The sequence below is a fragment of the Mesoplodon bidens genome (genome assembly GCF_964165515.1).
Source record: "Mesoplodon bidens genome assembly, chromosome: 4".
In the NCBI taxonomy this organism is placed as follows: Eukaryota; Metazoa; Chordata; class Mammalia; order Artiodactyla; family Ziphiidae; genus Mesoplodon; species Mesoplodon bidens.
In genome coordinates this window covers 122283386-122300975 of record NC_138160.1, presented here as the reverse complement: position 1 = coordinate 122300975, position 17590 = coordinate 122283386, and the positions used below count along the sequence as shown (strand labels likewise).

Sequence of the window (17590 nt, the reverse complement as noted above, 5' to 3'; positions counted from 1 at the left end):
GTCAACCTAGTACTGGAAGTTCTAGCCAGAGCAGTTAAGCAAGAAAAAGAAATAAAAGGCATCCAAATCAAAAAGGAAGAAGTAAAACTCTAACTGGGGTCTGCACATCCTGGGTGGTCTAATTATTACTGCCTGTTTAATTGTAATCAATAAAACTATTTGAAAAAAAATTTTTTAAGAGGTAAAACCCTCACTATTTGCAGATTATCTGATTTTATAAATAGAAAACCCTAAAGATGCCATCAAAAAAACTGTTTGAACTAATAAATTCAGTGAAGTTGCAGGATACAAATTCAATTTACAAAAAATTAAGAAAATAATTCCATTTACAGTTGCATCAAAAAGAATAAAAAAACATAGGAATAAATTTAACCACAGAGGTAAAAGACTTGTACGCTGAAAACTAAGACGTTTCAGTGAAAGAAACTGAAGGAAATAAAAAATAAATGGACATTCTGTGCTTATGTATTGGAAGAATTAATATTGTTAAAATGTCCATACTGTTCAAAGCAATCAACAGATTCAGTGCAATCCCTATCAAAGTTCCTATGGCATTTGTCACAGATACAGAACAAACAATCCTAAAATTTGTATGGAAGCATAAAAGACCCAGAATAGCCAAAGCAATCTTGAGAAAGAAGAGCAAAGCTGAACACACGCCCTGGTTTCAAACTATATTATAAAGCTGTAGTCACTAAACAGTATGGTACTGGCATAAAACCATTCACATAGATCAATGGAACATAATTGAGAGCCAAGAAATACAGCCGTGCGTATACCGACAAAGGAGCCAACAGTATACAATGGGGAAACGACGGTCTCTTCAGTAAAGATGTTGGGAAAACTGGACACCTACATGCAAAAGAATGAAACTGGACCACTATCTTACACCATACACAAAAATTAACTCAAAATACATCAGACTTGAACATAAGTCCTGAAATCATAAAAGTTCTAGAAGAAAACATAGGCCGTAAGCTCCTTGATGTCCGTCTTGGGGTTGATTTTTCGGATTGGACACCATAAGCCAAGGCAACAAAAAGCGAAATAAACAAATGAGGCTATATCAAACTAAAGAGCTTCTACACAGCAAAGGGAACCATTAACAGAATGAAGAGGCAACCTACCAAATGAGAGGAAATATTTGCAAATCATATATCTGATTAGGGGTTAATATCCACAACATATAAAGAACTCATACAACTCAATAGCAAAAAAACAAATACCCTGGTTTTTAAAATGGGCGAAGGACCTGAACAGACATCTCACAAAGACATACAAACAGTCCACAAGTACTAAGAAGGTGCTTAACATCATTAGTCATCAGGGAAATGCGTGCAAATCAAAACCACACCTTACATCTGTTAGAATGACTATTACCAAAAAGCCCAAATATAACAAGTGTTGGCAAGGGTGTGGAGAAAAAGGGGACCTTTGTGCACTCTTCAGGTAATGTAAATTGGTGCAGCCACTATAGAAAACAGTATGGAGGTTTTTCAGCAAATTAAAAGTAGAACTACTGTATGATCCAGCAATTCCATTTTGGGGTATTTAACCATAGGAAAAAAGATATGGAAAAGAGAAGTGCACCCCCACGTTCACTGCAGATTAATTTATGATAGCCAAGATATGGAAACAGCCTAAGTGTCCGCTGATGGATGACTGCATAAAGAAAATGTGGTATATATATTCGCTGGAATATTACTCAGCCATAAGAAAGAATGAAATCTCATCATTTGCAACAACGTGGATGGACCTTGAGGGCATTATGCTAAGTGAAATAAGTGAGAGAAGACAAATACCATATAATCTTACTTGTATGTGGAATCTAAAAAGCTCATGGGCACAGAGTACAAACTGGCGGATACCAGAGTTGTGTGTGTGTTGGGGGTGGTGGTGTTGGGGGATGGGAGAAATGGGTGAAGGGTTTAGAGAGTACAAACTTCTAGCTATGAAATAAATAATTCATGGAGATGTACAGCAGGGTGCCTACAGTTAATAATATGATACTGTATATTTGAAAATTGCTAAGGGTAAAATCTTAAAAAGTTGATCACAAGAAAAGTTTTGTAACAATTTATGGTGATGGATGTTAACTAGACTTACTGTGGTGATCATTTTGCAGTATATACAAATATTGAATCATTGTGTTATACACCTGAAATTAATGTAATGTTATATACTAATTATATCTAAATTTGTTTAAATAAAAAATTTTTTTAATTCACTGAGAAAGAGTAGGAAACGGGCTCAGGGAGGTTATACTCAAGTCCACAGGGCAAGTAAGAATGAAAAAGACTTCCTTCTCCTGAACCCACTGCTTTTCCTCTGTTCCAGCATTTTCTAAGATGTCAGCAGCAATGAAGTTTAAGTTGGGGAAACAATGTGTTCCCCTCCCTAGAGAGTGTGTAATTATAGCTCTGAGCAGTCCTGAAATCCAGAAATCTGCCTAACTTTGTATTATACACTTAGTTTTGCTAAGTTCTGACCATCAAATCCTTTTTTCCCTAATCATCATTAACACAGAACTGGAGCACACTTTCAGAAATGTAGCATCCACATAAGTCATAATCTCTGCAAGACTAAGTGAAACCATGGTTAACTCTCTGTTCACAGTCCTTCTTACTGGCATCATTTTTTGAAGAATAGTATAAAAAACTGATTTTATACCAACTTTATGGTCCATGAGGTATTTTCTATATTTCTATACATAAGGAAAGGCAGATATTTGCTCCCCAGTAAGGCATATATATAAGCCACATAAAAAATCAAATTTCTTTTTAGATTGGAATTATACCAACTCAGTATGTTAACACATTGATTAATAAAATGTACTGCATGCTGATTTTAAGGTCCTAATTGACTGGTGATATCACAGACATTCCAAGATGTAATTGGAAGAATAAACACTGTTTTGTTGAAACCGTCTATGTCTGTACTAGAATTAAACTCAAGGGCAGAATGACAGTCAATGTATTATTTATTTGGTCTTCAAATTAGCTTTGTGAACTAGGGAGGAAGGTGTTTACCAGCTCCATTCATAGATGAGAAACAAAGTGATAAACCCAAAGTTAAGTCCTCCAATTTTCTATTATCCCATATTCTCTCATGGCTGTAGTTTCATAATCCTTCAAAAATGCTTATGTTTTAATGGAGTGCATTAAGAACAGATAAGACTATGTAAATCATGAAATGTGCTACTACTAATAAATAGCCTACTTGTATAAATGAAAAGTTATCACAAGAAAATTCTTTAATTGATTACATCTTAACCTTTTAGTTCCTAAGGAAGGTTTGAAGAGTCAAGAGCTATTTGATGAAATTAGAATGACCTACATCAAAGAGCTAGGAAAAGCCATTGTCAAGAGGGAAGGAAACTCCAGTCAGAACTGGCAGCGGTTTTACCAATTGACAAAACTCTTGGACTCCATGCATGATGTAAGTGTCAAACAAAAATCCAAATATCAAAAGAATTTTCTGAGACATAAAGTATGTCCTGATTAGTGTATATAATTATATACCAGTAGTTGTTGGGTTTTTTTTTTCCCATTTATGGATTTTTGTGATGGTTTGATTTCAACCTGTAAAGTTCAGCTTGGCACACATTTCTCCTAAGACCAATTATGAAATACTGTTTCATCTAGTTATGTGCATCTAACATCATGATGCTAGTACAGAATTTAACAGCACTATTTTTTTAAAAGGTAGAATTCCTTATTTTTGTATGCATTTATCCAGTAAGTTCGAATGTGTCCTTCATATACTATGGTGCTGCAATTCTTCACAAAATACTTAATTCCATATAATTCTATATACAATTAAAGAAATTCAAAGATTTTTGGTACCTGAGTGCTCATTTTATTTAGGTAAACTTCTTTTTCACCTGGGGAATTCCAGCAGAGATTGGTATATTCTAAGTCAGAAATTTAAAAAAAGAGGCCAACAACAAGCATGAGATATCCCTACTGCTAATTTTTTGACTGTTCATTACTATATATTCTCTTGCAGGTGGTTGAAAATCTCCTTAACTATTGCTTCCAAACATTTTTGGATAAGACCATGAGTATTGAATTCCCAGAGATGTTAGCTGAAATCATCACCAATCAGATACCAAAATATTCAAGTGGAAATATCAAAAAACTTCTGTTTCATCAAAAGTGACTGCCTTAATAAGAAAGGTTGCCTTAAAGAAAGTTGAATTTATAGCTTTTATTGTACACACTGTCAATCTGTCCTGTAGCAGTTTTTTCTTTTTTTTGTTTTTGTCTGGTTTTGGTTTTTGTTTTGTTTTAAATACGCACTACATGTGGTTTATAGAGGGCCAAGACTTGGCAACAGAAGCAGTTGAGCCATCACTTTTCAGTGATGGGAAAAGTAGAAAGTGATAGTTGGTGGATCCCAGAAATTAGAAACAATAACATGGGGGTAAGCTCCACTTTCAGAGAAGGATGGCACCTAAACCACCAGTGCCTGAAGTCTGTGTGCTGAACTTTCTGCTCATACTTTTCACAGTTGGCTGGACAAAATTTTCTAGACTTTTTGTTGGTGTATTTTCCCCTGTATAGTTAGGATAGCATTTTTTGATTTATGCATGGAAACCTGAAAAAAGTTTACAAGTGTATATCAGAAAAGGGAAGTTGTGCCTTTTATAGCTATTACTGTCTGGTTTTAACAATTTCCTTTATATTCAGTGAACTATGCTTGCTCATTTTTTCTTACATAATTTTTGTATTCAAGTTATTGTACAGCTGTTTAAGATGGGCAGCTAGTTCATAGCTTTCCTAAATAAACTCTAAACATTAATCTTCTGTGTGAAAATGGGTTGGTGCTTCTAACCTGATGGCACTTAGCTATCAGAAGACCACAAAAATTGACTCAAATCTCCAGTTTTCTTGTCAAAAAAGCTCATATTTTGTACATATCTGCTTCAGTGGAGAATTATATAGATTGTGCAAATGAACCGTCCTAACTGGTGTAGAGCCCCTAGTCCAGTGACCTGCTGGGTAAACCATGGATTACAAAAGACTAATTAAAAAAAATAAAAAAATAAAAAATAAAAATAATAAAACTACCAAGAGGCCCTGTTTGTACCTAATGCCCTATCTCTGCAATGGTTAGATGGCAAGAAAGTTGGTAAACTGTCTTTCAGGACCTTTTGTTGTAGTTTGTATAACTTCTTAAAAGTTATGATTCCAGATAACCAGCTGAAACACAGCTGAGAAGATTTTAATCTGTCCAAGTAATTCCTCCCACTAAACTTTACGCACCCCCCCCCAAATCTGTAATATGGCAAAAGTGGCTAGACACCCATTTTCACATTCCCATTTGTCACCAATTGGTCTTTCTTTCCTGGGGGTATAGGAAAGCTCAGCTACTGATTTTTTCTGATTTAGGACTATATGTCAGACTTCCATGTTCGTAAAACTATACATCCCTCACATCCTTATGTGTGCCATGGAGTTCAACAAAAGTCATGTGAATTTCTCCTCCTCACTGTTGAAAATTATCATTTTAAACAAGATAGAAGCTGTAGTAGCCCTTTCTGTGTGCACCTTACCAACTTTCTGTAAACTCAAAAACTTGTATTTACTAAGCCACAAGAAATTTGATTTCTATTCAAGGTGGCCAAATTATTTGTGTAATAGAAAACTGAAAATCTAATATTAAAAATATGAAACTTCTAATATATTTTTATATTTAGTTATAGTTTCAGATATATATCATATTGGTATTCACTAATCTGGGAAGGGAAGGGCTACTGCAGCTTTACATGCAATTTATTAAAATGATTGTAAAATAGCTTGTATAGTGTAAAATAAGAATGATTTTTAGATGAGATTGTTTTATCATGACATGTTATATATTTTTTGTAGGGGTCAAAGAAATGTTGACGGATAACCTCTATGATTTATAATGTGTGCGAGCATTCATACAGGCAGCAGTGGGCTCAGAAACCAAACAGGTCTGCTCTAGAGGAAGAGGGAAATGGAGACTGGCCCTGTGTGCTGTGAAGGTTCTCGAGGCTCCGTCCCATTGAGGTCAGAGAGGAAGTAACCCTCTGCCTCCCAGAATGGCCACCCTTCTCATTCCAACAGTGAGTCTGTCCGCGCAGGTTTAGTTTACTGAACCTCCCCTTGCACTGAAGTGTGTAATCAGGGGACAGAAAGGTGGTGCTTACACACCTACAGGCACCATCACGTACGGCCTCTCCAACAGTTTAATAAAAACAGAGGCTTTAGAAGTTTGGCAATAATATGCATAGAGGTACCAGCAATATGTAAATAGTGCAGAATCTCATAGGTTGCCAATAATACACTAATTCCTTTCTTTCCTACAAGAGTTCATTTCCAAATGAGGACATGTTTATGTTTTCTTTGAATGCTTTTTGAATGTTATTTTTCGGTATTTTAGAGAAATTATTTAATAAAAAATGTAATCATTTGCTTTTTGAATGCTCTCTAAAAGGGGCTATTCCTTTGTAATTGTTTAAATTGATCTCAAAGTATTTTAAAATGGTTTGTAACCCAGCTGGATGTGAAATTTTTGGTGCCTAAGAAATACCGCTTGAATATTATCATCAGCGACAGTGTTACGTTTCAGAAAGAGCTTCTGAAAGATAATTATTCATTTATAGAACGCTGCAGAATGCACATCACACGGGAATCTGGACTTTAGCCCCAACGACCTTGGCTCCCCAAAAATAGAGCTCAGTGAATAAAAGATATGTGCACTTTGTGGTTAAAAGGAAATGGACTGACACTCATAAAACTATAGGAGGCTGTACATTAAATGGAAAAAGAAGCTGTGACAATTTAGGATATGTGGGAAAGAAGAAATTTACCTGAATTATATGTGAGTATAATTATGGATTTAAGTGAAGAAAGCTATGGTGCTATTTGAAAGCAGCTTCATCTTCTATGTATGTGGTATCTTGCCATCCCAAACTGTTGACGTTTGTAGTAATTTCAGCGAGAGGTGACGTGCCTAGGTGACTCACAACAAATCCTGAAAAGTATTTTTAATTACTGGTGGAGAAAAGTGACCCTCTCTGTATTTTTAGGCCTTGCTATGGGATACTATACAAGTGCTTTGGGATATGTATACCCAACTGTCTAAAACTATGAGGGGACCCTAAAAAGAGCACCTTCCTTCTCCTGAAAAAAAAAAAAAAAAAGACACCCAAAAAGGAAAACTAGCATGATTAGTGTTTATGAAGAGCTTAATATTTAGCATAGGATGAGCTCTGGATATGCATATAAAGGAAAGCCAGCCTCATTTCAGAACTGGGGGATGGGAGAATGAGCAATTCCAATTTCACTTATCTATCTACACAACCTATTATCGTTAAGTCTTATCATTTTAGTTCTCTGTTAAATATCCTAAAACTACATCGCCATGAGATAAACAATATTATTATACTTTGATCTGATAGAAGTCAAGAACTGTGGCAGCCCTCAGTGAGATTTTGATCTTGGTGGATCACCCAAAAGACTGTAGCTGTAGAAGAAAGTGTTTTTCTGTGCCTGGTTTGAGAATTGGAGGAGAAAATAAGAGTGTAAGGAGGACATGTTAACCACTTGGAATGAAAGTTCATCGTTTTCAGTCAGCCTGGTCCACCAAGGATTAGTTACCAGGTTTTTGGGAAAGGATTACCTTCTCTCTAGAAAATGCCTCAAAGAAGGATTTTATTTTCTGATGAAAGGCTGTATGAAAATACCCTCCTCGAATAACTTGCTTAACTACACATAGATTCAAGTGTGTCAATATTCTATTTTGTATATTAAACAAATGCTATATAATGGGGACAAATCTATATTATACTGTGTATGGCATTATTAAGAAGCTTTTTCATTATTTTTTATCAAAGTAATTTTAAAATGTGTAAAAATTAAAACCAGTGACTCCTGTTTAAAAATAAAAGTTGTAGTTTTTTATTCATGCTGAATAATAATCTGTAGTTTAAAAAAAAAGTGTCTTTTTACCTACGCAGTGAAATGTCAGACTGTAAAATCTTGTGTGGAAATGTTTAACTTTTATTTTTCATTTAAATTTGCTGTTCTGGTATTACCAAACCACACATTTGTACTGAATTGGCAGTAAATGTTAGTTAGCCATTTACAGCAATGCCAAATATGGAGAAACATAATAAAAAAGAATCTGCTTTTTCATTATATGACTCCAACATGCTTTTGTAGAACTCATGCAGTTCCAATTTTCCTGCTTTTTCCCTCCCTCTTCTACTGAAGGTGGAGTTACCACTTCAGGAAGACGTAAGATGCTAAAGTGGACATTTAAATGTCCATGTGGCAATGGTTACATGTTAATATGGCAGAAATTCAAAATGAGCTTAACCCTGGCTTCAAAGACCCAAAGACTGTCCCATCTATGCCTCAAATGGTCATGTACCAACTACTGCAAAGGCTATTAAGGGAAGGAAGAACTCACTCACTCCTAAGCCTTCTCCAACTGTAACAGTCTTTCTTTATCATGAAAATTGATATTTTATGTAAATAAATGTATTATCTAGTCAAAATTCTTATCTTAATTTAAAATCAGCTCTTTCTCCAGAAAAGGACATAAACATTTAGTAAATATAGCAATGTTGCACATTATAGACAATAAAAGCAGAAGGGGTAAAATGGTAAGCCAGCTCTTCTATACAATCTATATAGTATTTCCAAAAGCAGCATACTGTGTTCAGGTCATATCCATGAACTGGATGATCTAACAAACTTTCCTATCAATACTCTTCTCTCCACAAGTGACCTCCATCCCTAAGGGTATTATGATTTTAAAACCAAGTTTGCCTTACCCATCATATGTGGACCACGTATTTGCTATGTACCCACTATATGATAAATACTGAAGCTAGAATATGAACAAGAAAAATACTGTTGCTACCCTCAGTCACTTGCAAAAGTGTATACAACAAACCTCCTTTCCCCGTGTCTTAAGGTGCAATGCAGAAGTGCCAGATGATATGGCAGTAGTATGTATACACATTATTGCTTTCCCATTCACCTCAAGTATTAACCTTACATTTGTAGAACACTTTCCCATACAGTAGACTAGTTAATCCTCGCCTACCCAATAAATGAATGAAATAAAAACAAGTTCTGAGGAAGATATTAACTCTATTTTATAAAAAAAGGGGAAAAGCTCAGAGTTTAAACTGATTCATACCTGCTAACTAACTCCCATTTTATTGAAGTTTGAATGAAAAATCTTTGTAATGAGGCCACATTTATCCCATGTCAGAGAACATGCCTCTAGTCTACAAGCTCCCAGGGAACTGGTGTTGCTTTTCTGTTGTTAAACTAAGCTAGTGTTTCACATTTACTGAGCACTTACTTTGTGCCAGGCATCATGTTTCAATATATTCTCTCATTTAAACTTAGCAACCCTATAAAGTGCTACTATAAAGTAGTACTATTAACCTCATTGTATTAATATGAGGAGACTGTGGCTTAAACAACTAACTTGCCTAGGTCACAAAGCTTGGAAGCAGTTAAGTACAACTTTTTTTTTTTTTTTTTAAACACTGGACATCTGGCTCAAAAGTCCATATTCTTAAGCACTACTGAGAAATTATTAATACAAAGCTCCTAACTAGATTAAATGAACCCATATTGACCATTCTATATCAGCTTTTTGACATGATCTCATTTAATCTAATCATTTTTACTACCATATCGATTTTGACTTAGACATTTAACAATGATAATTCCTTCTCTTAAAAACATGTGTCCTGGGCTTCCCTGGTGGCACAGTGGTTAAGAATCCGCCTGACAATGCAGGGGACACAGGTTTGAGCCCTGGTCTGGGAAGATCCCACATGCCACGGGGCAACTAAGCCTGTGCGCCACAACTACTGAGCCTGCGCTCTAGAGCCAGTGAGCCACAACTACTGAAGCATGCGCGCCTAGAGCCTGGGCTCCGCAACAAAGAGAAGCCACCGCAGTGAGAAGCCTGTGCACCGCAACAAAGAGGAGCGCCTGCTCGCCGCAACTAGAGAAAGCCCGTGTGCACCAACAAAGACCCAACGCAGCCATAAATAAATAAATTTTTAAATAAACATGTGTCCTATCCCTTGGGGATGTTGATGGTAAAAACAGCTGCCCAGAGATGACAATACCCTTTGGTTTGTCAAATATACAAGGAACCTGTCTCACTAACACCTAAAGGAAAATCAACAAACTTACTTCTTCAAGCTATAGAGGGCACATAGGCTACACTCAAAGTGAGGAAGACAGTTGTTTGTAAATGAAAATTGATGCAAAATTTATTTAGTTTGGCAAGTAAGAGCCTGATTTGGGGTGTTGAAAATACAGAGGCATTTACACTAGTTGAATATTTTTTTAGACCTTCAGCTAATCTCTATTAACTGGCAGTAAGTGGCTCTTAAGAGCATTAGTAACTATAGCACTCTCCTTTTCTTTTATCAAGCTTCTGTTTCGCAGTTAAAATGAAACAGTATTTTGCTAGGGAAACATTTTTTACTTTATTCGGTTACAGACATGCTAATCTCAGAACAGTTCATACAGATCAGGGGTCCCCAACCCCCAGGCCGCAGACTGATAGTCCGCGTTAGGAACCGGACAGCAGGAGGTGAGCGATAGCAGGCGAGGTGAGCGATAGCAGGCGAGGTGAGCGACAGCGGGCGAGCAAGCGAAGCTGCTTCTGCTGCTCCCCATTGCTTCCCATCGCCCGCACTACCTCCTGAACCTTCCCCCCTCTCAAGTCTGTGGAAAAATTGTCTTCCACAAAACCGGTCCCTGGTGCCAAAAAGGTTGGGGACCGCTGATATAGACCATATCAGAAACCCAAAAAACTTTCCTAACTCTATCCAACCCACTTGAATAAAAGACAGTTTATACTGTTCACCTTCTATACCCTCACCATAAATCGTCAATATGTGTACACAATGTAAATAAGCCATAGCTTTTCTATTAATGTGGCAACGTCTTGGAAAGAACTGTCTTTGAGTATACACGGGATTATGCTGGAAATAAGAATCTAGGTCATCCAAAACCATTAGGGTTGTTTGCTAGCATTGCAGGGAATGGAGATAAAAATAAAATGCTTGGCAGGGGGGAAGATGGTGGAAGAGTAAGACGCTGAGATCACCTTCCTCCCCACAGATACACCAGAAATACATCTACACGTGGAACAACTCCTACAGAACACCTACTGAACGCTGGAAGAAGACCTCAGGCCTCCCAAAAGGAGAGGGGATTAAGAGCGCTGCTTAAACAAGCTCCAGAGACAGCTGCGAGCCGCAGCTAACAGCGCGGACCCCAGAGATGGGCATGAGACACTAAGGCTGCTGCTGCCGCCACCAAGAAGCCTGTGTGCAAGCACAGGTCACTATCCACACCTCCCTTCCGGGAAGCCTGTGCAGCCCGCCACTGCCAGGGTCCCGGGATCCAGGGACAACTTCCCCGGGAGAACGCATGGTGTGCCTCAGGCTGGTACAACGTCCCGCCAGCCTTTGCCGCCGCGAGCTCGCCCTGCATCCGCACCCCTCCCTCTCCCAGGACTGAATGAGCCAGAGCCCCCGAGTCAGCTGCTCCTTTAACCCCGTCCTGTCTGAGCGAAGAACAGACACCCTCCGGTGACGTACACACAGAGGCGGGGCCAAATCCAAACCTGAGCCCCAGGAGCTGTGCGAACAAAGAAGAGAAAGGGAAATCCCTCCCTGCGGCCTCAGGAGCAGCGGATTAAATCTCCACAATCAACTTGATGTACCCTGCATCTGTGGAATACATGAATAGACCGAATCATCCCAAATTGAGGAGGTGGACTTTGAGAGCAAGATTCATTATTTTTTCCCCTCTCCCTCTTTTTGTGAGTGTGTATGTGTATGCTTCTGTGTGAGATTTTGTCTGTATAGCTTTGCTTTCACCATTTGTCCTAGGGTTTCATCCGTCCGTTTTTTGGGGTTTTTTTTACTTAAAAAAATTTTTTTTCTTAATAATAATTTTTTTATTTTAATAACTATTTTATTTTATCTTACTTTATTTTATTTTACCCTCTTTCTTTCTTTCTACTTTTTCTCCCTTTTATTCTGAGCCATGTGGATGAAAGGCTCTTGGTGCTGAAGCCAGGAGTCAGTGCTGTGCCTCTGAGGTGGGAGAGCCAACTTCAGGACACTGGTCCACAAGAGACCTCCCAGCTCCACATAACATCAAATGGCAAAAATCTCCCAGAGATCTCCATTTCAACACCACCACCCAGCTTCACTCAACGAACAGCAAGCTACAGTGCTGGACACCCTATGCCAAACAACTAGCAAGACAGGAACACAACCCCACCTATTAGCAGAGAGGCTGCCTAAAATCATAATAAGTCCACAGACACTCCAAAACACACCACCAGACATGGGCCTGCCCACCAGAAAGACAAGATCCAGCCTCATCCACCAGAACACAGGCACTAGTCCCCTCCACCAGGAAGCCTACACAACCCAATGAACCAACTTTAGCCACTGGGGACAGACACCAAAAGCAACAGGAACTACGAACCTGCAGCCTGCAAAAAGGAGACCCCAAACACAGTAAGATAAGCAAAATGAGAAGAAAGAAAAACACACAGGAGATAAAGGAGCAAGATAAAAACCCACCAGACCTAACAAATGAAGAGGAAATAGGCAGTCTACCTGAAAAAGAGTTCAGAATGATAGTAAAAATGACCCAAAATCTTGGAAATAGAATAGAGAAAATGCAAGAAACAGTTAACAAGGACCTAGAAGAACTAAAGATGAATCAAGCAATGATGAACAACACAATAAATGAAATTAAAAATACTCTAGATGGGATCAATAGCAGAATAACTGAGGCAGAAGAATGGATAAGTGACCTAGAAGATAAAACAGTGGAAATAACTACTGCAGAGCAGAATAAAGAGAAAAGAATGAAAAGAACTGAGGACACTCTCAGAGACCTCTGGGACAACATTCAATGCACCAACATTTGAATTATAGGGGTTCCAGAAGAAGAAGAGAAAAAGAAAGGGACTGAGCAAATATTTGAAGAGATTATAGTTGAAAACTTCCCTAATATGGGAAAGGAAATAGTTAATCAAGTCCAGGAAGCACAGAAAGTCCCATACAGGATAAATCCAAGGAGAAACACACCAAGACACATATTAATCAAACTCTCAAAAATTAAATACAAAGAAAACATACTAAAAGCAGCAAGGGAAAAACAACAAATAACACACAAGGGAATCCCCATAAGGTTAACAGCTGATCTTTCAGCAGAAACTCTGCAAGCCAGAAGGGACTGGCAGGACATATTTAAAGTGATGAAGGAAAAAAACCTACAACCAGGCTTCCCTGGTGGTGCAGTGGTTGAGAGTCCGCCTGCCGATGCAGTGGACGCGGGTTCGTGCCCCGGTCCAGGAAGATCCCACATGCCGTGGAGCGGCTGGGCCCATAAGCCATGGCCGTTGGGCCTGCGCGTCTGGAGCCAGTGCTCCGCAACGGGAGAGGCCACAACAGTGAGAGGCCCGCGTACCAAAACAAAAAACAAAAAACAAACCTACAACCAAGATTACTCTACCCAGCAAAGATCTCATTCAGATTTGATGGAGAAATTAAAACCTTTACAGACAAGCAAAAGCTGAGAGAGTTCAGCACCACCAAACTAGCTTTACAACAAATGCTAAAGGAACTTATCTAAGCAAGAAACACAAGAGAAGGAAAAGACCTACAATAACAAACCCAAAACAATTAAGAAAATGGGAATAGGAACATACATATCAATAATTACCTTAAATGTAAATGGATTAAATGCTCCCACGAAAAGACACAGAATGGCTGAATGGATACAAAAACAAGACCCATATATATGCTGTCTACAAGAGACCCACTTCAGACCTATAGACACATACAGACTGACAGTAAGGGGATGGAAAAAGATATTCCATGCAAATGGAAACCAAAAGAAAGCTGGAATAGCAATTCTCATATCAGACAACATAAACTTTAAAATAAAGACTATCAGAAGAGACAAAGAAGGACACTACATAATGATCAAGGGATCAATCCAAGAAGAAGATATAACAATTGTAAATATTTATGCACCCAACATAGGAACACCTCAATACATAAGGCAAATACTAACAGCCATAAAAGGGGAAATCGACAGTAACACATTCATAGTAGGGGACTTTAACACCCCATTTTCACCAATGGACAGATCATCCAAAATGAAAATAAATAAGGAAACACAAGCTTTAAATGATACATTAAACACGATGGACTTAATTGATATTTATAGGACATTCCATCCAAAAACAACAGAATACACATTTTTCTCAAGTGCTCATGGAACATTCTCCAGAATAGATGATATCTTGGGTCACAAATCAAGCCCTGGTAAATTTAAGAAAACTGAAATTGTATCAAGTATCTTTTCCGACCACAACGCTATGAGACTAGATATCAATTACAGGAAAATACCTGTAAAAAATACAAACACATGGAGGCTAAACAATACACTACTTAATAAGAAAGTGATCACTGAAAAAATCAAAGAGGAAATTAAAAAATACCTAGAAACAAATGACAATGGAGACACGACGACCCAAAACCTATGGGATGCAACAAAAGCAGTTCTAAGAGGGAAGTTTACAGCAATACAATCCTACCTTAAGAAACAGGACATATCTCGAATAAACAACCTAACCTTGCACCTAAAGCAATTACAGAAAGAACAAAAAACCCCCAAAGTTAGCAGAAGGAAAGAAATCATAAAGATCAGATCAGAAATAAATGAAAAACAAATGAAGGAAACGATAGCAAAGGTCAATAAAACTAAAAGCTGGTTCTTTGAGAAGATAAACAAAATTGATAAACCCTTAGCCAGACTCATCAAGAAAAAAAGGGAGAAGACTCAAATCAATAGAATTAGAAATGAAAAAGGAGAAGTAACAACTGACACTGCAGAAATACAAAAGATCATGAGAGATTACTACAAGCAACTCTATGCCAATAAAATGGACAACCTGGAAGAAATGGACAAATTCTTAGAAATGCACAACCTGCCAAGACTGAATCAGGAAGAAATAGAAAATATGAATAGACCAATCACAAGCACTGAAATTGAAACTGTGATAAAAAATCTTCCAACAAACAAAAGCCCAGGACCAGATGGCTTCACAGGCGAATTCTATCAAGCATTTAGAGAAGAGCTAACACCTATCCTTCTCAAACTCTTCCAAAATAGAGCAGAGGGGGCAACACTCCCAAACTCATTCTACGAGGCCACCATCACCCTGATACCAAAACCAGACAAAGATGTCACAAAGAAAGAAAACTACAGGCCAACATCACTGATGAACATAGATGCAAAAATCCTCACCAAAATACTAGCAAACAGAATCCAACAGCACATTAAAAGGATCACACACCATGATCTAGTGCGGTTTATTCCAGGAATGCAAGGATTCTTCAATATATGCAAATCAATCAATGTGATACACCATATTAACAAACTGAAGGAGAAATACCATATGATCATCTCAACAGATACAGAGAAAGCTTTCGACAAAATTCAACACCCATTCATGATAAAAACCCTGCAGAAAGTAGGCATAGAGAGAACTTTCCTCAACATAATAAAGGCCATATATGACAAACCCACAGCCAACATCGTCCTCAATGGTGAAAAACTGAAACCATTTCCACCAAGATCAGGAACAAGACAAGGTTGCCCACTCTCACCACTCTTATTCAACATAGTTTTGGAAGTTTTAGCCACAGCAATCAGAAGAAAAGGAAATAAAAGGAATCCAAATTGGAAAAGAAGAAGTAAAGCTGTCACTGTTTGCAGATGACATGATACTATACATAGAGAATCCTAAAGATGCTACCAGAAAACTACTAGATCTAATCAATGAATTTGGTAAAGTAGCAGGATACAAAATTAATGCACAGAAATCTCTGGCATTCCCATACACAAATGATGAAAAATCTGAAAGTGAAATCAAGAAAACACCCCCATTTACCATTGCAACAAAAAGAATAAAATATCTAGGAATAAACCTACCTAAGGAGACAAAAGACCTGTATGCAGAAAATTATAAGACACTGATGAAAGAAATTGAAGATGATACAAACAGATGGAGAGATATAACATGTTCTTGGATTGGAAGAATCAACATTGTGAAAACGACTCTACTACCCAAAGCAATCTACAGATTCAATGCAATCCCTATCAAACTACCAATGGCATTCTTCACAGAACTAGAACCAAAAATTTCACAATTTGTATGGAAACACAAAAGACCCCGAATAGCCAAAGCAATCTTGAGAACGAAAAACGGAGCTGGAGGAATCAGGCTCCTGGACTTCAGGCTATACTACAAAGCTACAATAATCAAGACAGTATGGTACTGGCACAAAAACAGAAATATACATCAATGGAACAGGATAGAAAGCCCAAAGATAAACCCACGCACATATAGTCACCTTATCTTTGATAAAGGAGGCAGGAATGTACAGTGGAGAAAGGACAGCCTCTTCAATAAGTGGTGCTGGGAAACTGGACAGGGACATGTAAAAGTATGAGATTAGATCACTCCCTAACACCATACACAAAAATAAACCCAAAATGGATTAAAGACCTAAATGTAAGGCCAGAAACTATCAAACTCTTAGAGGAAAACATAGGCAGAACACTCTATGACATAAATCACAGCAAGATCCTTTTTGACCCACCTCCTAGAGAAATGGAAATAAAAACAAAAATAAACAAATAGGACCTAATGAAACTTCAAAGCTTTTCCACAGCAAAGGAAACCATAAACAAGACCAAAAGACAACCCTTAGAATGGGAGAAAATATTTGCAAATGAAGCAACTGACAAAGGATTCATCTCCAATATTTACAAGCAGCTCATGCAAGCTCAATAACAAAAAAACAAACAACCCAATCCAAAAATGGGCAGAAGACCTAAATAGACATTTCTCCAAGGAAGATATACAGATTGCCAACAAACACATGAAAGAATGCTCAACATCATTAATCATTAGAGAAATGCAAAACTACAATGAGATATCATCTCACACTGGTCAGAATGGCCATCATCAAAAACTCTAGAAAGAATAAATGCTGGAGAGGGTGTGGAGAAAAGGGAACACTCTTGCACTGCTGGTGGGAATGTGAATTGCTACAGCTACTATGGAGAACAGTATGGAGGTTCCTTAAAAAACTACAAATAGAACTACCATGTGACCCAGCAATCCCACTACTGGGCATATACCCTGAGAAAACCATAATTCAAAAAGAGTCATGGGCTTCCCTGGTGGCGCAGTGGTTGAGAATCTGCCTGCCAATGCAGGGGACACGGGTTCGAGCCCTGGTCTGGGAAGATCCCACATGCCGTGGAGCAACTAGCCCCGTGAGCCACAAATACTGAGCCTGCGCGCCTGGAGCCTGTGCTCCGCAATGAGAGGCCACGATAGTGAGAGGCCCGCGCACCGTGATGAGGAGTGGCCCCCACTTGCCGCAACTAGAGAAAGCCCTCACACAGAAACGAAGACCCAACACAGCCATAAATAAATGAATAAATAAATAAATAAATAA

General features: G+C 38.1%; 1 protein-coding gene across 7 annotated transcripts in view; it reads left to right on the top strand.

The window, feature by feature from the left end:
• The window catches only part of NR3C1 (nuclear receptor subfamily 3 group C member 1), a 126423-nt gene extending 118503 nt beyond the window's left edge, over positions 1 to 7920 (top strand). For all 7 annotated transcript variants that reach the window (XM_081232056.1, XM_081232053.1, XM_081232051.1 and 4 more), the window contains exons 8-9: positions 3281 to 3438; positions 4009 to 7920. In XM_081232056.1, coding sequence (XP_081088182.1) covers positions 3281 to 3438; positions 4009 to 4161 — 311 coding nt within the window. In that variant the 3' untranslated portion in view covers positions 4162 to 7920. The remainder of the gene's footprint in view (positions 1 to 3280; positions 3439 to 4008) is intronic.
• The last annotated feature ends 9670 nt before the right edge of the window (positions 7921 to 17590 follow it).